Genomic DNA, 23,201 nt, shown 5'->3' on the forward strand with positions numbered 1-23,201 from the left:
TACTTATGCGTTCTCTTTAACCGCATGAAAATTTCGTATTGATACTCGTACTGACTGATACTAATTATGTAGTGATAAAATAATGTATAAGGAAACAATATCTCTGGCCTAGCTGAGCACAAAAGTATAGCTTATCACGTGTTATCATGATTGGTTTCCTTACATATTACCTTATTTTCTGTTTTTTATTCGTTTGAACGAACCGAATAACGCAACACTTTCGTTAACTAAAAACAAATAGACAACGGCATAACAAGTTTTCAAAAGAAGCTGTGAAATAGACTTTGAATCATGTTATTAGTTGCTATTTGCTTAACTCGTGTTATTTGTTGCTGTATGGGTAACTCATGTTATTGGTTGCTATTTGCGTAAACTCATGTTATTGGTTGCTGTTTGCGTAACTCATGTTATTAGTTGCTATTTGCGTAACTCATGTCATGGGCGCCCACACATAGGGACAAGGAGGGGAGGGGTAATTGCCACCCCCACCCCCGTATTTCTCCTCCAACATGTTTTGGCCTACATCCGTAAAACTTAACACATGACCTATACATGTTTGCCCCTCCAATCCCCAACCCCCAAATACGTTTGCGCGCACCACTGCCTCCAGTTCTGTTACTGTTTAGGTGCAGCAAAAGGTGGATTGGATTTCCTTCATGTCCTTCTATTGTCCAGGTGTGCGGTGAATGGTTGGTTGGATTTTAACAGCACTTTCAACATATAGACAATATTTCGATACACTGGGAGCTAAGATAATTTAACAAAGATACAAATAGCTGGTCTGGGCGGGGATAGTACCAGGGACTCATGGATAACGAGTATGTCGCTCAATCATCCAAATAATTCAGTTGTTGTCAACATATGCATAATGACTTATAGCGTGTGCCTGTTACTATATTCAAAGTCAGGTTAAATTAATTATGAAACGTTCATAACGGCCATGATCAGCGTGATTAACCGGTTGTTCCAGCTGCATCTTCTCGGCATCGAGACTATAAGACTACTTGAACTGGAGTCCCCCAGACTATAAGGCTACTTGAACTGAAGTCGCCCAGACTATAAGGCTACTTGAACTGAAGTCCCCCAGACTATAAGGCTGCTTGAACTGAAGTCCCCCAGACTATAAGGCTACTTGAACTGAAGTCGTTGCAGACTATACAGCTACTTGAACTGAAGCCGTCCCAGACTATAAAACGACTTGACCTGAAGTCCGCCAAACTATACTACTACTTAAACAGAAGCCTTCCCAGACTATAAAGCTACTTGAACTGAAGTCCCCTAGACTATAAGGTCACTTGAATTGAAGTCTTCGCAGACTATAAGGCCACTTGAACTGAAGCCCTCCCGGACTAAGTCCAAGTCACCTCCCCCGTTATACTATATGAGGGTTTGAACCGAAGCACTCGTAGACTTAGTCCAAGTCACCTTTCTTGAGATACCATCAATGGGTTATAATTGAAAAGTGAAGAAGAAAAACCAAAATTTAATTTGTCAACTCCGTAACAAACAAAAAAATATCCAAGATGTTCACGCAGTTGTTGTTAACTGATGAAAGAGAAATATATTAAATATACTTAATAACAACACCTTTCCAAAAGACAGCCAAAGTTATTTTGTTGCAGTTCATAATAGTGCTGTCTGTCTGTGCAAATTCAATGTTGTCACACATATCAGAGATGTTTGTTTTTGGCGCCAAAATTCTAGTTCTAGCCTGAAAGTCGTCAAACTTTAGACAGATTTTTAATTGTACTTTGTTTTTTCTGAAACCATACATGTTGGCAAGGTCTGATTGGATATGTTTAATAACATTTACTTTATAAAGGTAATGGAAATATTTTAATTAGCTTCAAATGCTTTTATAATCTCCGCAATAGAGTGGCCTACTATGGATAAATGGCGCCAGTGGCAACGATGTGGTCCAATTGAGTTTTAGCGCCCCAAGCCCTCAGGCACGCGGAGTTTTGACGCCCCAAGACCTTTAGCGCCGCCCGATTTCCCTTTCGCCCTCTCCCCGTTAGTGCGCCTCTGCCGCAATGGATTGAGGACATAACCTTTTTTCTGCGTACCTCCCAAAAAACCTGCTCAAATACCTTTGCTGCAATTTCCTCTCAGACATTTCCAATACCCCTAACATTAAGTATTGATTTAAACTCATTCCAAGAAAACTTGTACGATGTTAATTTTTTCCGTAACCTAAACTCTGGGCTAGGTTGTTTAATTGGCAAATGATGATGAAGTGTAAACAATACCAGACAGTCTACCATGAAGGCTATTAATTGATATTGTTTTGATTCTTGTTCTGGATACGATTGATTTGACAGATTTATTGCCCTACAGCAGGCATCCGTAAATAATGAAGCGGCATCCATAGTGGTCCAGGCTGGAGTAGGAACTGACATGACCTGAAAGTATACAAAGCAAAAGTGTCTCAGACTCATAAAACTTGGGAAAGGTCGGTTTGTTGCCAGATGGGGTTTTCTTTTAGCTGTTATAATGCTCACAGAAGGGATATCGCAATTCCAAAATTTCGGGAACCAATATGTTCGCGAGTTTTTTTTATACGTCTAATTAAATAATCCAGCAAATTGGGATTGGACTAAAACTGTGGCCATTTTTAGAAGATTCAGAAGTCTGTCAGCTTTTGTTGCCACAAGGATAATTAATTTAGTTTCTGACTTAGATACAGAATTAAATTTTTGACTATAGTGTTTTTGTAAAATGCATCCCTATATTCCCCAGCTTGTTACTCCCACACATCACGCAAATTCTATCTGGCTGATTCTTTTCTGAATAAACCTATATGGTTGACTCGTTACTGGATAAGTTTATTTGGCGGACTCTTTACTGGACAAGTTTATTTGGCGGACTCTTTACCGGATAAGTTTATTTGGCGAACTCTTTACTGGATAAGTCTAGATGGCTAACAAAAATATTGGATAAGCTTATTTTGCTGATTCTTTTCTTGATAAACCTAGCTGGCTATCTCTTGACTGGATAAACCAATCTAGCTATGTGATATGAACCATTAAGCTGTATCATTCGGACTTGTGCATTTGAATGAGTAGGAATAAACTTGTTTCCAGTGTTTTAATTATTTTCAGATAAATTGATCGGGTAGTGAGGTCAGTATAGGAATATTATTTATATTCCTATTATTTGTATAAATAAATTGTATACCGTTGACAGATAGAGTATACATGAACTGCATACAATATATGACTTTAATAAAACTAAATTGTATACCGTAGACGACTAGAATATAAATAAATTGCATAAACTAGACGACTAGAATATAAATAAAGAGTATACCGTAGATGACTAGGATAAAAATAAATTGTATACCATAGACGACTAGAATATAAATAAATTGTATACCGTAGACGAATAGAATATAAATAAAGTGTATACCATAGACGACTAGAAGATACATATAATGTATACCGTAGACGACTAGAATATAAATGAACTGTATACCGAAGAGGACTAGAATATAAATAAAGTGTATACCATAGACGACTAGAATATAAATAAATTGTATACCGTAGACGACTAGAATATAAATAAAGTGTATACCGTAGACGACTAGAAGATACATACAATGTATACCTTAGACGACTAGAATATAAATAAAGTGTATACCGAAGACGACTAGAATATAAATAAAGTGTATACCGTAGAAGACTAGAATATAAATAAAGTGTATACCGTAGACGACTAGAATATAAATAAATTGTATACCAAAGACGACTAGAATAAAAATAAAGTGTATACCATAGACGACTAGAAGATACATATAATGTATAGCGAAGACGACTAGAATATAAATAAAGTGTATACCGAAGACGACTAGAATATAAATAAATTGTATACCGTAGATAACTTGAGTATATATGAATTGCATACAATTGACGATTGGAATATAAATAAAGTGAATACCGTTGACAATTAGAGTATAAATGAATTGCCAACAGTAGACGAATATAATAGAAATAAAGAACATACCGTAGATGACTAGAATATTACAGAGTTCGTTTTGCTTTTCAATGTTTGACTTCTTCATACTAAGATTCCTATATAAATAAAAGAACAAATTTTAAACCAGATTCTTGTGATTCTGCTTGTGTTATGTGAAAGTAATTCAAAATTTTGTGTAACAAGAGAAGGAAACAAAGAAACATTGTCGTTGCATGTATTTCGTACTTAAATAAGTATGTGTCCATCTGTCCGTCTGTCTGTTTCTCTCTTTCTTTTGAACTGTACATACGTTCATATTTTTCTCTCCTGTCATGACCTGTTACGGAAGCATGTTTTATGAGAAATTATATTTTTGGGGTAGTGGTGGTGGTAAATATATGGAAATTAATATTAGTTTTGATGATATGAGTATTAAAACTGGTTCTTGCAAATCCATATAAATTACAATTGGCAGTTTTAATAAAGTTGTCTTTTGTACATTGCTGAGATTACATTACAAGTATGATATATGAAAATCATACATGAAAATAAGTCTACAAATGCAAACAAAAATGTAATAATGTGCCTCTCAGGCGAAAACGAGTATTAGGGCCATAAGGCTAGAACCCAGACTTGCATTAAGAGTTTGGGACGTTTATATATTCACTCTATTTTACATTGCTATAATATTTTGGTCTTGCCTATTAGCTTTGTTATAAGATGACATTTTAAACTTTTAAAAATTTAAATGTATTTATTCGTTTAAGAGGTGGGGCGGGAAGGGCATCTCTGACAAAAGAAACAACTAGTAAATGCCACTGTTTTTGTTTCAAAGATAAAGTGCTGCATACATTTCCTTAACACACACACACACACACAGTACCTATCTCATTGTAGAAATCCCTTACGGGGCTGTGATAAAAGCTCTGCGGCAACGGTTCTTGATATAGCGCAGTCCCTTTATACAAGACTTTTTGATAAGGCTTCAACTCTGGTGTTACTGAGGCAGAACTTGCCAACTGGGCATGTAAGTACCTGTGTCAGGTGTATACCGAGTCATGCATCTTGGTTGTTGAGAGGGAAAATGGTCTTATTACATACATATACCGCACAGGCGTACACAGGGCATTGCATATCAGTCTTCGTATTTTAAACGCCCATAATAAAGTGCGTCAAACTGAAACACTGTATAAGAAAAGCATTTTTAAAAAAATGAACCAACACAAAACCAATGTGACGTTCTGTCGTATTGGGGTGGGGTTCTCCCAATATAATTTAATTAAATTAAATTAAAAGTTCCACCCTGGCTCGTTAGGTTAGAAAGTTCAATTAGTGATGATGTAGATTTACAGCTCTGATCCCCCAGTCAGCAATGCCAACGGTTAAATTATAGAGAACACGAAGATGAAATTCAATCAATAACAATTTAATAAATGTGATAATTTAAAACGATAACTTCCAATCACTCGTCTTTCCCTCGACCAAGTGACAGCCTAATTCATCCCGTGATTTACAGTGTGAGTTCGATTTTCCCCCGTCCTTGCATCTACTCATCTATTTCTTTCCCGCTGATTCCTTCCTTCTTTCCGTTCCTCTAACTCCTCCTTTGTCTCCGTTTCCCTCTCTACTATCTCCTCCTACAATTTCGCTCCCAGACTTCAACTTCTCCTGACTTCTCTCCTTTCTTCTCCTTTCCTCCGTCTCTACTATCTCCTCCTCCAATTCGCTCCTAGACTTCAACTTGTCCTGAGTTCTGTCCTTTCTTCTCTTTTCCTCCTTTCCTCCGTCTCTCTATCCGAGACAACGGGACCAAACTTTAACTGGTCTGTCCCTCAAAGCTTCCTGTGAAAAACCACAAGGCGTTAACAAATGTTTTATCGAACCTCACCTCACACTATAACGACAATTAACCATCAGACAGCTATCACTGTTTCGGCCACGCATGCATACACATCGAAATTCCCACACACTTCTTGCAGGGTAAACAATGGCGTAATAACACAGTATCAGCGAATTGTTATACAGACATCAATACATTGCGTCACGTCAGTATATACACATATATATTTAATCTCATCGTACTACAATCTGACAAAATCAGACGCATGTCTGTACATTACAAATATTCAACAATGGCAAAATCTATAATCATATGAACATATGTGTTAGTCTACTATAAAATACCCACATAGTAAATTACAATATTAACTCTTACGACGGTTGGCAAGCTATATAATTCTTTACAAATATCAACTCATTTCTTCAAAATATGCAAACATATTAACAAAACAAAGTAATTCTTCGTACTATGATTCTAGTACTAATAAAGTATACATACGACCTACAATTAAAATGCAGTCGCATTCCACAAAGACCGAACAAATATCTACTGACCTTTTGAAGCTTTCTGTACTTAGAATTTCCCGCTCTAAGATTTTCCCGCCAATAACGAATGGCTATTCGGAGTTACGCTAACCTCTTCTCTGGGTAATTTCTCTCAGCGAACTAACTTTTGCCGGAAAACGCAGGGATATCATTCTACCCAAATCAAGGTCTTCCCCCCCCCATCTCGATTCTGATTGGGTGGCGCTGTGCCCCTGTCCAATCGTCTTAGCGGCCAGTTCAACCTGTCTGTCTATTTGCAGGGGAAAGAAGTTAGGACACTCCAACTTCTTCATGCAATTTCTTTTGATCTGGGAACATTTCGACACCTAGGTGATAACTGGCTATCGGGCGCCTCGCAACTCCGATGTCCGGTTCTTCTGTTCTAGCCACAACAGTCTTACGTAACGGATTAGTGCTAGCCTTCGGCAATGTTCGACATCAAACAATGACCCGTCAGAATTACCTTGATTATACATGTTTCAAACTGGCTACTCTGGGTCGGGGTAAACATGAAAACCAATATGCTGATCATTCTTTCTATTGAAGTGAAAATCATTCTAAATATAAATATGTAATGAAATACAGTGTATCTTTTGATCTTTTGTAATGAGTGAGGGATAACACGCTGATAAAACGAGCGTTACCTTTTGCATTATTTTTAATGTTCCTCCCAAGAAAGACTGAGAAAGAGACAACGATACAGAGAAAGAGACAACGATACAATACAGAGAAAGAGACAACGATACAGAGAAAGAGACAACGATACAGAGAAAGAGACAACGATACAGAGAAAGAAGAAAGGGAAGGAATAGTTCTGACTCTTTCTATTGTCCAACATGAATTAATACTGCTGACGAAATTCAACATGTCATCCTACGACATAAGGAATGTTTCAGTCCATTTGAATCCATATAGTGCTCTTTAAAATTGCATCCATATTGTTGACTTCAGCACAGTATAGTTTCGTTGATAGTATTGGATAACAAAATGAGTGACTTGTTTATTTAGGTCAAATACTGTTCTGAAGAAAAAGCACTTACAATATGGCCACTGCGCTGTTATGTACATTTCCTGAATTGAGAACACGAGAAGGATCGGACGAGAAAGCCGCCGTGATACAATAATTTGAAATAATAATAAAAAATGAGTTCGTCAACATGGTTTTAACCATGAATTTTCAGTGTCTAATTTTAAAATAAGTGTTTCAATATAGTGACCCTTTCATTGAGGACGAAGAAATGAAAAGCCTGAGAAGAACATTGACTACCACCACTGACTCTAACTAGGACTCGCAATGCGAATCGCGTTGGCCCACCCCCACTCCCGAGTTTAATAATATGCGTACGGGACACATCAAAACATGCCTCTAATTTCTTTCATGTTCGAGTGTATATAAAAATAAAATGATTATGGAATTTGCGAGACAGTAAATGGTTGATAATTATTTGTCTCTTGCAACTGTTTTTCGTCATTAGTTTCATAGAAACAAAATGAAAAAAGAAATGACCCCCCACAAGAGTAATACGATCCAAATTAAAGGTTAACACCTGTATTGTTTAATTGCAGTCTCTTTACCTCCCTAACTGGTTAGTACGAGAGGATGTGGGCAACATAGTTCCCATAATTCAACAGCTCATCTGATTCTCTAGAGACGAAAATACTACCAAGGTTAAATCTGTGCTGTTATAAGAGAGAGAGAGAGAGAGAGAGAGAGAGAGAGAGAGAGAGAGAGAGAGAGACTTGTGCAGTACAATGATGCTCTTGGCTACTGAGCTATCTATGGTTGTAATAGTAATACCCCCTCCCCGTCTCTCTCTCTCTCTCTCTCTCTCTCTCTCTCTCTCTCTCTCTCACACACACACACACGTGACAAGTCTGTGTAAAAAGGTAACTTGTTCCAAATGTAGTGGTAAACTGGCTTGACACTCGTATGTCGTCCGATAACCCAGCTTGGCATCTGGTAGCAAAGTAGATGCTGATAGCACACGCTGTCTGTCGCTGAATGGTGTAATCCTAGTCGAATCTGACCTAACTACCGATACAACACGAATAAAATATGTTGATAATACTTCCCTTAAGATAGGAGAAATTTCCATCTTGCAGCTTGCATGCTCTGTTTTATGACCTTTATACTGGTACACGTAGTATCCCTCAATCCAACGAAAATAAACTCTCACGCTGGTGCGCGTTTTTATAATCTTTCGAATGAATATGGGGTGGGGGTGGTTACAGTCGCTAATAGGTGTAGGCATATAAAGGAAAACATATGTTTATACTGGTATATAATGTAACAGATATTTATAGTGGTATATAATGTAACAGATGTTTATACTGGTATATAATGTAACAGATGTTTGTAACCTACATCTAAAAATCGGACCGATCATCTAACAATTTATACCGCAGAATGTTATTCCCGCCGAGAGATATGGCTTATAAAAAAGATATCGATACGTTCAACCATGTTATATAAACTCAATGCGCCGCCTCTTTTGAAACTTGTAAATGCATTTTAGCAACTGGCCCAACCAGAATCTAGGGATTGTATTATTTATTTAGTCTGACAAAAACCTCATGGTGTTAAAGTAAGTCTAAAGCTGCCATTATAATTATTTTAACCAGTGTCGCATTCTGAAGTCGGCCAGTTCTAAAGAGAAAGAGTTAATTCATTTAGTTTAACAAGTTTCTACTTCAGCCGTGTCTTTCGCAAATCTATTTTCATTTCACTTACGGTACGTTATATGTAGTATTGTTTGTGAATTTGGGTCTTTTTATACATTGTTCCACCGCACTATTAACACGTGTTTTGACGATATAATGTCTAGGGAAAAGAAAGCTAAGCGCCGTTCTCGAGGTCACGCCGCGGCAGCTGACCCTGGCGCACGCAGGAGACGCGGGATTTAAGAACTGAACTACCGCAGTTTAATTTGTATGTGATAATATATTTATAACAAGCCATGGGACAGAACCGCACATCTTTCTGGATAAATGTTCACTGTACATCCTTCAGATAAGGGACCGACCATGTAAATTTCGGAAGGTGGGGTTGGGGGTCACGAATTGTTTATAAATTTGTCAGGCTCTCAAAATGATTTGATTTGAAGACGTTCGTCTTAATTTCAACTTGAACTGGATGAAAGAGTTATATGGAATGAAAATTGCAAGGTGCTCCTCTTTAGCTTGTCGTAGAAGATATTCCATGTTAATCATTATTCCACGTTAATCATTGGTCGTTTTAAGAAAGAAAAAAAGAGAAAGAAAGAAAACGTTTAGATCGTCAATCTGAAGATACTGTCATATCATTGATTTCCATGCCAAGATTCAAAATGCCAATGCCCTTTAAGTTACATAATGTTTCTCCTTGGAAACGCGAAGCAGGCTAACACACAGTGGTCGGTTGACAGATGAAGACGTTTCCTTGTATTGTGATATGCTAAGACCCCATATCTGTCATCTAGCATGTGAAGATTCAATATTACGTACCAGGCAGCAAGATGAAGTCGACATATTTTCATTTTTATAAGCTGATTTCTTTGTTTTGAATGAATACGTTATTACATAATCGCGTGTATTTATTCCTGGTGTTTAATTGTTGAACTTTATTTCCGTACTGTTCTTAATGTTGCTGTCCCCTTTGTTGATGGTGTCGCTATCCGATCGTTGCTCTTTTTATGTCCAAAGCATGCTCTTATTGTAATTCTGAATATTATGCAATTATGTTATTTCCGGCAGAATAGTATCTGACACGTGATCTTGTTTTGGTCTTGGGTTTATAAAACGAAACGTATGTGAACAATAGTGCAGTAGCACTAAGTTGACGAAATGATTATAAATGGAAAACAACGGAATAAATATATATATTTAAAGCAGTATCATTTGAACGGCATCACATGATAATTACAAGATGATGATGGTAAAATATCATACCTAGTAAATGTCTAGTTCGGCATTCATATATATATATATATATAGTTTGGAGTCCACTTTCTTCCATAGTGACATCCATTTACGAAGAGAGTGATAAGCAATTGCGCAGTTGTAGACTTTATTTTCAAATTTCGAAATTTGTGTTATAATGGATGCATTGCTAGGTGTCCGACTTATAATGGCTGTATATATATATATATATATATATATATATATATATATATATATATATATATATAGTACAGTATTCATCACACGCGCATTGCAATATCATACACATTGAACACAAACTATGCTTTTTTGTTGCCTTGACAACCCATTTCCAGAAAAGGAATCGAAATCCGGGGAAACTTGTTAATAATAATTTTTTGGTCATATTAGCAGCTGAAAAGTATGTATGTGATATAGGCAAAAAGTCATTGGTAAAGAGTGCATGTTGTTGTTCAAATACCTATGCTTGCCTTTAAACCAACGTAACCTACTATATTCCTTAGCGTAGAAATACACCTTTGACGAATAAATCGGTCGTCAGTCACTGCATCAAAACAATTTTATTCGTAAAAGCGGATAGGAATAAAGGAATAGTTTTGTGTATATTTAGAAATGATAAGTCTTTGAGAAAGGGATATCGTAAATATGCTCATGACACCCTTTGTTTTCCCAGCAGTTTCAATATGGTTTAATAACATTAATTATGTATGCAGGCAAGCAATAGTTTGAACACAATATTTAATGTCACACTTAGACGGCTAAACTAGCTCCTTTTTTCGTCAGCACACTGATAGTAAGGTCATCAAATATAACAAGCACTACTTAAAATTTCTATTTAACAGATGGCTTTCTACTCCTCTGCTACAATTGTATCATATCAACACCGTACCATGTGTTTCCCTGTTTTCATAATGGGTTGGCTTTTGTCAGCAAGTTTCACGTTATTCGTTCTTCTTTTCTCTATACGAGCAATTATGAACAATAGGAAACATGAAAATGTTACACAAGCCCGTTAAAATTGTCTGATACCTCGAAACGTACTACCAAGTTGGCACATAGGGTAGCATGTGTAACATATGCCAGCTAAACTCTCGAGTTTGATAATCGTCCATCTGATACGTTGTATCAGAGACAAGTAGGGCGTCGTTCAAAGAAAACCTCGTGCGGTGCTTGTCATCAAATTCAATCCTGAGTTCTAAAGCGCTCTTTCTTGATTCCTTTGCTCCATACCGTTTACCGGGCGATATTTAACCCCATCAGCGAGCCGACATAACGATGGAATTTATCACGCCAACAAGATAGAGTATATATTAAAAGTTCCCATCGTTTACATCTTTATGTGATTTGTACTATCTTTTCCTTTCCAGAGCTTTATGTACAGGAGTAAACCCACTGTAAAACTGATTAAAAATGATTTTGGTACTACATGTTAACCTATGCTCCGAATTGGGCGATTGTATGGCACCCTTTTGCGAAAAATGGTTTCTTAAAGTTCGTGCATGATTGAATTTAAAACCATTATTGTTATACCGACATGATTGAATTTAAAACCATTATTGTTATACCGACATGATTAAATTTAAAACCATTTAAAACCATTATTGTTATACCGACATGATTGAATTTAAAACCATTATTGTTATACCGACAGGGTCAATACTACTTTTTATTTGCGCCATGTGATTTTGCTATTTTTGTTTAATTATTTTATAAAACATTTCGGGAGGCAGACATGTTATATCTTAAACATGGTCTATCCGTGTGTTTCAGCATTACGTATACTCCCTCTCCCTCTCTCTCTCTCTCTCTCCATATCTATATATATGCTTTAAAAGGCCAGTAAGGGTGCCAGTAGGCATACTGGTTCAGCGGCTAGTTAGCTTGTTGCTGGTTCGAATCCTACCATCCGATTAGCCAAGGTCGGGCACTGGGATATGTCTTTGGGCAAAGCACTTCATTCCAATTGCCTGGGAAATAAATAGCTATCCCTTGCCGTAAAACTTCTAGCCTAACCAAGCAGTCATGACAGAGCATATAGAGGTCTGAACATTACAGGATGATTTCGCAACAAAGCATTTAGGATGCATACGTAAGCCTTTCACTTGACGCATTACATCAAAAGCTGCCATGAAGAAATCAGTAAATGGAACATAATAATACCAAATAAAACTTAAATTCAAAATAAATTTGGGGAATTAAATGTAGGTTAGCTGGCGAGACTAATCAATATTTTTTTTTCTAATACAGGTATTTCACAAATCAAATTAGTAATAATTGCAATGCCAGTAGCTGGTAAAGGAAAGTAACATTTACATTGGTCAGAATGTTACCACGTGATCAAATGAATCTCGTTTATTTCTGTATAAACTGTAAGGAGAACTACTTTTTTTTATTAAAGAATACCCACTTCTATAAATAGAGTCACGTGTACAGCATAATATAAACACTGCAAGTGAAGGCAGACACGAAGTAAGCATTAAAGGAAAAGAACATTCTAACATTTTTTAAAAATTAAAATAACTGAATAAATTTGGTTTTCATTTGTTGAAGGACTGGTATTATGATGACCTTATTACGATAAAGCAGGACATTCCCAAGTGCTATGAATAGCTACGTAACAGAAAACCCCAAACATGTATTACTACGCTCAATTAAGATTTCTGTTTTTTAATGATGCAAACAAAATAATATAATGAATAATTTAAATTTCAATTATAAGACTTTAACGTTGTTTTTTTCAGAGTTTATCCTGGTATAAACATTGTTGCCAACTCACACAGCTTACATAACGATCGTCGGGCGTTATTTGCTGTGCGAGTCGGCAAATGACAGTTTATACCACGATAAACTCAGAAGAAAAAAACAACAACGTTAAAATCTTAAATCACTGTTTCAGGCGATTTTTTAATCGATATGCAAATATACGCTTTGGTGGATTTCAGGACAATCTGCAGAATAATTATTTCTTTTAATGCTTCGATTAGAACATGTTGGGCATAATTTCATCTATTAATATTTATTCCATAACAAATATAAAGTTTTTTTTAAAAATGTTCTTTTTCTTGCAGTTTTTGAAGCCGGACAAAGTGACTAGTGACATATGTGAAGAGAACAAAAACTGCCAAACGGTAAGTTAATTAGTATTTAAAGAAACTTTGATATTTGGTTTGTGTTTCTTTTCTTTAGAATAAATCTGTTGGGTGGAGTTGATCTTTTCAAACCATTCCCCCTCAAAAACAGCTCTGTGCTCATCAACAACTCATCAGAATCCTCTTCGGTTCAGATATTCTGAAGTCAATCCGAAGAGCAATTAAAATGTAGAGTCTTAACTGTGTAGTACATCGATTAACAAAACAGGGAGATTGCCAGATCCATGTTGTAATAAATATCTATTAGTCTTTGAACTTCATATCCCTACACTCATATGGCTAGATCTGTAATTTTATTCAAAAAATTTGTTTCTTGCTCTTGATTACCTTGGGTTGTCTTGGGGGTACAATGAATTTGCCGTATGTAAAAAATATCCGCTTTCAGTTTTTCGTTTCGAAAATTTTGAAAAGACTGGAGTTTATCTCACCGCCTACAACATGCAAGTTACTTTTTTGTAATGTCCCAGCACGTGATTCCCTTACATATAGAGATTGAGAAACAATGAAAATAACAATTTTCTTTTGTTTCATTTCTGAAGTTGTGTTTTGATGTAAATTTGCAATTTGCCCATACAGTAAGCATAGGAACACAAATCTGGAAACGACCAAATAAGAACAATACATAAAGTATAGATTTATTTAATTATTTATTAATATTCTGAGAGAACACAATTTTAAGCAAGAATTATTTTTTCTTTTTACCGCTGTCAGAGTTATATATATATATATATATATATATATATATATATATATATATATATATATATATATATATATATATATATATATATATATTCTTTTGAACAGATACAACAAATATTAATTTGTTAGAAGATTTATAGCGTGAGGTATATATACATACATACATACATATATATATATATATATATATATATATATATATATATATATATATATATATATATATATATATATAAAGCATGTATTACAATATTTTGCGTACCCCAGTAAAAAGCTCATTATCATGTAGATGAACATATGGCCTGTAATCAGAATATATGGGTCAAAGTGGACTTTTTCGTGTTCGTCTAACATTATCCTCGAATCACAATTATGGGTCGAAAGGAGCTTCTTCACGTTCGTCCAACACACTCGAATCAGAACTATGGGTCGAAAGGGACTTTATCACGTTCGTCGAACATTATCCTCGAATCACAACTATGGGTCGAAGGGGACTTTATCACGTTCGTTTAACATTTTCAGATACATTCACCTTATACCTCGATTTCTTGGATAAATCCCCCACTTTTCTTTTATAACATGAATCCTAACTCTAGCCCAAAATCATTTTTGTGACTGTGGTACCTTATACTCAATAATTTATCTTAAGGACCTCACCAGTGTATCTTCTTTTGGTTTATTATCTTGGAGGTATCTACTAAACGGGTTAATTAGTTAAATAACGATACTCATGTTGAAAAAATATCTTTGTTAACTTTCATACCCTCACATGTTTTCAGAGTATTTCGTTTCTCCGATCCAAACTCCTCCATATATTCAAAAATATTTCTCCCTACATCGGTTTGAAATCGCTCTTTAAAATTATCAGACTCTTGTCAAATGATGTATTCTGCATGTGTTTTAGATCTGATATGCAAACGTTGCAGAAAACAGCGCTCTTATCAGTCGCAAAATTTGCTCTTTGCCGTCCAATATGACCAGGGAGCTACATTTTACTATGGTTCAGTGTGTATACACAGATTTTGACAGGCACGTAAATATGTAAATCTCACGTGACCAAGTGCAGTTCATGAAACTGACAAAACATTTGTTACACAGGTTGCCCTATTCTAAATGATGCATACCTGATTGCGTGTCAGTGTCTTGTTCGTTGCGGAAAAGAACTTGAAACATTCTGATAATCCTTTCAGATCCGCTTCACAGTCCGTTGGGACTTTATTCTGTGATTGAGAAATGTTAGCAGGACTGTAAGCAAACCCAACGTTTATGTTTAGTTCAGCAAACAGTATTGTTACAAACGACAAAGAAAGAAAAACAATAAAAAACGAGAATTGTTATAGCACCATACCAACAATGTATGTCCAGTACACTATTATGTGTTGAACAGATACTTTTTAAAGCAAACAAGTCGTTATCATTTCAACCTATTCGTACAGGAATGTACTGGTCGCAATCCGTTTTTCCTACTCGAACCGTAATGGCCGTCCCGAAATAAAATTATTAACAGCAGTATCTTTAGAATTATTTCAAATAACGGTTGGAAATATTCCAAATACTCGGTATTTTTGATAAAACACACACTTTCCACAAACATCACTGTCTAGGAATTGTTTCCTTCGATGACATTATAAGAACCATAATGAATAAGTTGTATTTTTTCTGCAAAGGCACTATGAATATATGTAAACCTTTCCAAATACATATATTACTTTACTCTATCTCTATCCCCGTGGATTCCAGTCTCGGACTTGGCCAACATGGTTATGTGAGAAAGCTTGCCAGTAGCTTCCAGTGTGTCTGGTTCTTTCCAGGTTTTTTTCTGGTTTCTTCCTCTGCCAGATATACTTGGCACCACATATAGATTACTATGTGCTGAAAATGGTGTTAAACCCACAACATGAACAATAACAACAACTTTAACAATGTCTCTCACTTGTTATGTATTTTATTTCATACAAAATTTTAAAATTTGTACTCTAAGTAATTCATCTGATATTAAAACAAAACCAAAAACATAAACCATATAACTGCATGCTGGTATTTTCTTCTTTTCAGTGCTGGGAGACATGCGGCCTGTTGTTTGAAAACTACAATGTATGGGATGAAATGTGCATTAAGAAATGTGTAAGATTCTTGTACTCTCTTTCCATTATTCTCATTAGCGATAATTCCAAGTGAAAGTGATGAAATACATGAGATCAAGAGTATATCATTATGGTAAAACAAAAATGTCATTGGTCAAGTGTGTAGCATTTAGCGTTGGGAGTGTCTCGTATTCGTTGATTTGTCATTCTGTCAAATAGGCTTACGTCAGCGGCTTGGCTCTCCAAATACGACGAAACCAGCAATGCGTGGACCTAATTCCGACTAAAGCTCTATTATATAAAAGCAGTACTATTCAATTTTATTTACGAAATTAGAGACTCTAACATACACATGTAACAATAAATCCATTAAATTCATGTACGTTGTATTCTGTACACTATATTTCATAAAGCATTAAAGTTATTTATGCGTCAGGTGTGTTTTATTTTCGGTATATCATTATGAATTGGCAAGACCCACATTAACTTTTTGGAGGACAAATATGTTCAGTAATGAATCCTCAAAGTATGGATAATCCAGTTAACTAATTTAAAAACTTCATGTGCTTATTAAGAAAGACGTTGACAGAAGTAGGACGTGAATTCTCGAAACATTCTGTTCATTTGAATGAAACAATTTCAAAAGATGGAAAACTGAAAAAGCAATGTAATGGAAATGTATCGTTCTTGTCTTTCTTTACAGAAAAGATATTGGAGTACAGCTTCGTTGAGAGGCATCATTTCCGGTTTATCTAATTATGTTTCAATACAGCTAATTAGGTGGTCATAACATTTATTATAGATTTTTCTACTGATCTGCGAAAGAGAACCTTTGCAATACAGGAATATTCTACACTGGATGCCCGAATAAAATATCTTATATTGATCACATGACATGCACAAGTAAATGTGTAATCTGCATGCACGGACCGTCTGCACTCGCTTATAAGATGAGTCCACCTACAAACTGCACAGACCCGGATCTGCCGTTGCATAATGCGCTTGCAGATCTGAGTCTTTGAAGCTTGATATGAATAATCAGTAGAACAAACAACACAGAGCCTGATCTGCCGGCGCATTATGTCACGGCTGAACAGGATCTTTGTAGTTGGCAGTTTGATCGACTTATAAGGACGTATAGGCCGTACTTCAGAATCTATAAATAATGTAAAATAAACGTGCATATCACATATTAAATATATGAAGGGAGATGCACTTTTCCCTCTCTTCATGAACAATTAATTAACCCTTCACAAGGGAATAAAAACCTATGTGTCCCGATGTGACGTCATAGTGGCGACCAGTCGCAAATGGCGTCACATACTGCTTGGTTGACACCTAGCGCAGCTAATGCAGACTGAATTGCTACCTTTAACTCGAGTATAGCCTTACATTCAGGTCGCTAGGGTCTATGAAGCCAGTCACATTGACCCAAGACCTGACGGCTCAGTTAAATAGTGCCTTTTATGTACAGTAATGCCTAAGGGATGAGGCTTTAATTCCTTCCCCCCGGGATCAGTTAAATAGTCCGCTTATGGACATTAGCCAGACGTACATGCCCGTATGGGCGAAACCGCCTATAATTTAAATGATGATGATGATGCACCCACGATAATGTAGTATCAACGGTATATTTTGGTTACGGTTTGTATAAAGAGCCTACACGACTGACTTATTTTCGCTAGGGTATTGCTTGTATAAATCCAGAATGTTTCGCAAACGTATCAATGACTGTATACTCGTCAGTCTCGTCACTTGTTCATTGATGACCTTCTTAAAAGGGATAGGCGAATCGAACGTCATGATTCATGGAATAACGTAATTTTTTTACCTTTGCTGCTAGAGTTCGTAACCTAGCTGAGCGTCTGACTCGTAATTTAAGAGATCGTGGGTTCGATACCCGCTCAGGCAAGGCTAGGTTGGCTGCTTCTGTGCGTCCTTAAAAATAAAGGCACTTAGCTTCCATTCCCTTGGCATGATATTGACAATAATAGGGTTTAGAACCGTTAACCAAAAACCCAACTAACCAAGTCTTCAAGAATGAGATCAGTATAGATGTATACGGTTTTAGTGTATGATAAACAATTTAGTACTGTGCTTGCTTTTATGGCACTAAATCATACAATCCTTGTGTATTTTATGCATTGCAGCAGTTGCTTTTATCTACTTTATGTAACGTTAATTTTTTAATATTGGCTTAAAGTCCGGATCAAACGAGCTCATAAGTACACAATTGAACATCCTGAAGAGAATATCCTGTTTCCGGTTTAAAAGAATATGATGCTAATAGCTGTTATTGAAGATAAATAAAAAAAAATTACTGGCGTACTAATCTATTTAAATTTGTCAAAAACATTGGTCTGAGTCACATTTTCAAAAAACCTTTATGTTCCAAAGTCGCAAAGTTGAACAATGTCCGAAAAGTTAACAACCAAACAAATGTTTGCTTCGCTTACGGCAACGTTATTTGTTAAACATTTTTTCAGCCATTCGTATTTTTGTTTGTGTCCACATGTTTATTTTTTATTAAGCAAGGTTTTTTTTCTTAGGATTGTATCAGTTTGTTCGCTTTACATTTTTTTTTACCAAATGTTTTACTCGGTACTGCATAACCAGGATTGTAATGATGTACCATTACAAACGTATACATAGATACATACATAGATACATACATACATACATACATACATACATACATACATGCATTCATGCATACATATATACATACATACATACATGCATTCATGCATGGATGCATTCATACATACATACATACATACATACATACCAATACACACATACATATATACCAATACACACATGCATATAAACCAATCTATACATACCAGGGCAGATAGCGCTCTTGATTATTAAATTTTTGATAAATCTGAGTTTTTGTTAATTTTAGAGTGCTGTTGATACCTATTTTTCTTTTACAAATTGTGTACATTATCCCACAAAACGGAAATACTGCTTCATCCATGTGACACAGAGGAATCTTAATCATCTTGAAAACATTTTTTTAGATGAGTTAGACATTCTTGTCATACGAAACTATCATCATCATCGTCATCGTCATCATCATCACCATCATCATCTTTGGAAAGATTTTGGATGAGTGCAAATGAAAATATTAAGTTAATATCTTAGTTCAACAGTACAAGTTAGTCCACGCGTATATCTATATATCTAGCTATCGGTATTTGTATCTATCTGTCTATCTATCTGTCTAGCTATGTGTGTGTTTGTGTGTGCGTGTGTGTGTATAACCTTTTGCAGGTAATAAATAAGAACTTGCAAAGCCATTTAATATTTGCTATTGTTTATGTTACAGAGACAAGGGTGCAAAGTTGCCTGTAGCTTCGTACAGACGCCAACCTCAAGTATGTACAGATTTGTTTCCTTAAATAAATTATTTCTCGAAACTTTTGTATGGATTAGCAAATTTCATACCATGTCAAGTGTAACATTTAATTTGGAACCCAAATATTAAGGAACTGACCAGTACTGGTCAAATTTTTGGATTAAATCCCAAAGGTATCTTTAAATTCTGATTTAAGTTCTTTGTTGAAATAAATATTTTTTAAACACAGAATTCGACCAAAGCGTGTTTTAGTTAATGTTATTTTATTATATTTTACAGATAACATAATCTGTGTTCCAAATACTTTGCTTATTTTATATCTTTCTATGAACACACACACACACACACACACACACACACACATATATATATATATATATATATATATATATATATATATATATATATATATATATATATCCTTAAAGGTATTTCTATCTTACTTTCTGATTATTATTCTAACTCGTAGGTACCGTACTTCCTGGAAATGATAGCTGGGAGTTTGCAGAAAAGCCTGTGGTAATAATGAGAGAAGACCTACAGCAAGCATTAATGCTTTGGTCGCCGCCACAACCCCGGGTAAAACTAGCGCCTGAGGCAGACCAATTTGTCGTGTACATATTGATGTCAAGGGATATTCTACACAGAAATACTTCTTCAAACTGGATGGAGACTCTGCAGGTAGTGGTTGATATCTCTCTCTCTCTCTCTCTCTCTCTCTCTGTATCAAGAGTCACAAATAACACATAATCAAAATGATTTTAAAATCGAAGGTTAATTTTGCAGTCTCAGATCTACCAACTCTTTTTCAAGATATAAAATTTAAGTTATGAAACTCGGATAAACATCATAATATACGTAACGTTTATGAGTTGACTCACACGTGATCATAACTTCGCCAAGGTTTCGGGGATAAATCCAATTGTACATTAAAAATAATGGCGATATATTGGTCAATAAAAACGTTGCGTAACCAGCCACGTAGTGTTTAGCATGTCGGTCTTTAATTCTGTACTCTTGCTTTTGCTACGTTTTTAGGATTTCACTGTTCCATATTTAGACACTAATATTAATTTCTTGCAATGTCAATTCATTATTTTAGTACGTTTTTAGGATTTCACTGTTCCATATTTAGACACAAATAATAATTTCTTGCAATGTCAGTTTATTATTTTCCTCCTTTATAGGATTTCACTGTTTTGTATTTAGATGGACGTATTAATTTAATGCAGTATAAATGCACGATTTTGCGACATTTATCGATTTCACTGTTCTGTATTTAGACGCAAGAAACAATTTATTCACGAATAATTTATTGCAATTTAAATTCAAACTTTTCTTTTTTTTTCTCTTTGCACAAAATTCATATAAGCCACCGAAGGGTCGAAATATTAAATCAGTTGATCTAAAATCATCTCAGCCATTTCATGTTCACCGAGCCAATACACGCAAAAAAAAAAAAAAAAAAAAAAATTATTCTGCTAACGAAAAGGCAGGATTGAACAAAACACAAAACTAATTGAAACACATTGCGGTATCCAGTTGGTTAATCGAGACAACCATAAACACTAAATTGTCCAAAGGTACTCACACAAACGAAAGCACACACACAGAGAAACAGACACACAGCGGATATGTGCGATGTATGTTAGATACAAGGCTTTGAAGTACAGACCACTTTCTTTTGTAAAAACATTCTCTTCCACATTCTGTTTAAGTAAAGTTTCGACTTAACTTTGAAGTTTCAAGTGCTCAAGACTTCATTTACATTTTTATTTGCGTGTTCATATCGACAGCATATCACTATGACAACACACGATCAGAGGTAATGTACTTGATAGGCCACGATGAGAACTTGACACGATCAGTGAGGTAATGTGCTTGATAGGCCACTATGACAACTTGACACGATCAGTGAGGTAATGTACTTGATATGCCAAGATGACAACTTGACACGATCAGTGAGGTAATGTACTTGATAAGCCGCGACTCTATCGAAAATTGACTAATCTCCTAGGCTTCATGTCGAGATTTGCTTTTGGCAAAACAAGAGTTTACAAACTCAGGTTGTTCAGCTTAGAAATCTTACTTTGGTTCCAGACGCAAACAAGATGGAAACTGGAGGCCCCCTGAGGAGTGCGACACCTGTCAGAAATCGTATATTAATGTTTAAGAGTACACATCCGTTTAGAAACATATTTTCATAATGTCGCTTCCACGTCACATGTCTTGTATACTTTATTCTTTTCGTCAATGGTGTTGATAAGACACTACGCGAATTATGCTATAATGAAATATTTACATAAATAGTACGAAAACTTATCGCCATTACTCTGGTATAAATTATGTACTGCTGGTGTTGTGTGGTCCACATTTAGATATATAATGTACTCATCGTCTGGCAGCTTGAACTGCAATCAAACATATCATCTACACTGACCTAGAAGAAGCCTGTGTGAGCCTGAATTTTCACTACGATCCTATTAATATCACCGCTCATTGCATATACAAGTGTTACACTTGCGTCAAAAGGACAGGTTGATACGACGGTTTCTTGAAATTTCAATAACCCTAGGTTTTATGTCTATAGACAGTGATTTTGTGGCAATATCGTCAAGTACGTTAAAGTGCGTGTGATCACTAAATAATTACATCTGATGTTTAAAATTAAAATTGAATAAATCACAATAAATGTATGTTTCAAGATCATTATTTCCGTTTCCCGGGCTAACAAAAAATATGATGACAAGAAATAAATAGAAACAAATTAAACAAGTCAGTTATGGTAAAATAAAATAACCAAAGGTTCCCTGCTATTGTGATATTTTTTCAACTAAATCAACTGTTTAAGTAATTTCTTTTAATAAAAACAAATGAATCCTAAACTCAATATCAAACTGGAAGGCTTCACGTCATCATTATTGTCCAACACCTCTTTCTAAAATCAACCCTCTTTCCTTAAATGTTTTGCTATCTACTTACAAGTTTACACCAATATTGATGTTTCCAGCCAAATATCCACATTCGCAGCCTAAATACGCAAGACCTGTTTATTTTCATACTCAGCCTTACGTTGCTGTACAATGTTCGCACAGAAAATTAACCCCATTAAGTGCAGAAGTTCCATACATACATACTTACGGCGGTCTTCCTACCGAAATCCCATACTGTGTTGTCTGATATCTGATGGCTACATCTTTGCTTATCTGGGACTTTCTAATCTTAAAGTAAAGTAAATGGCTGCATAAATTGATAGATTTGTTATCATTTAGGGCAAACCAGAGTTCACTAGAACCTTTTCGGTGCCTTTGCTTTTTTCATCATTAACACTGATGCTGAGAGATGAAATAAAAACTGTTTCATGTGAACCGCTTTCCACTGGCACGAAAAGAAATACATTGGCTCTTTTTATAGTTATATCTAAGAGGACCAACGTGATTCTATGAAATAATACTTGTATTAAAATAGGAAATATACACATAAGTTATCTGCATGTTCAATGTCAATATTAAGGACGATACCTCGAATGTATGCCGTTCAGACCACTTACGAACGAAACAAAGACTGAAAAAGAAGTTGCGAATGCATCGAACTGTTGTTTTTGAATGCATCGAACTTTTGTTTTTCATTCACAACTTCTCCATC

General features: G+C 35.6%; 1 protein-coding gene and 1 long non-coding RNA gene across 3 annotated transcripts in view; one reads left to right on the forward strand and one right to left on the reverse strand.

The window, feature by feature from the left end:
• LOC149804193 (uncharacterized) overlaps positions 1 to 23,201 on the forward strand; it is a 110,100-nt gene that overhangs the window by 12,275 nt on the left and 74,624 nt on the right. For both annotated transcript variants that reach the window (XM_089937730.1, XM_089937736.1), the window contains exons 3-6: positions 13,326 to 13,385; positions 16,164 to 16,232; positions 19,527 to 19,575; positions 20,026 to 20,237. In XM_089937730.1, coding sequence (XP_089793856.1) covers positions 13,326 to 13,385; positions 16,164 to 16,232; positions 19,527 to 19,575; positions 20,026 to 20,237 — 390 coding nt within the window. The remainder of the gene's footprint in view (positions 1 to 13,325; positions 13,386 to 16,163; positions 16,233 to 19,526; positions 19,576 to 20,025; positions 20,238 to 23,201) is intronic.
• On the reverse strand, positions 1,502 to 22,751 carry LOC149804194 (uncharacterized). The gene is made up of 3 exons (XR_016415126.1): positions 22,698 to 22,751; positions 15,233 to 15,328; positions 1,502 to 2,402 (listed from the first exon to the last, which is right to left on the reverse strand). It is a non-coding gene; the product is annotated as an uncharacterized LOC149804194 (long non-coding RNA).

This window comes from Sinohyriopsis cumingii, chromosome 2 (genome assembly GCF_028554795.1).
Source record: "Sinohyriopsis cumingii isolate HCF-2022 chromosome 2, ASM2855479v2, whole genome shotgun sequence".
Lineage (NCBI taxonomy): Eukaryota > Metazoa > Mollusca > Bivalvia > Unionida > Unionidae > Sinohyriopsis > Sinohyriopsis cumingii.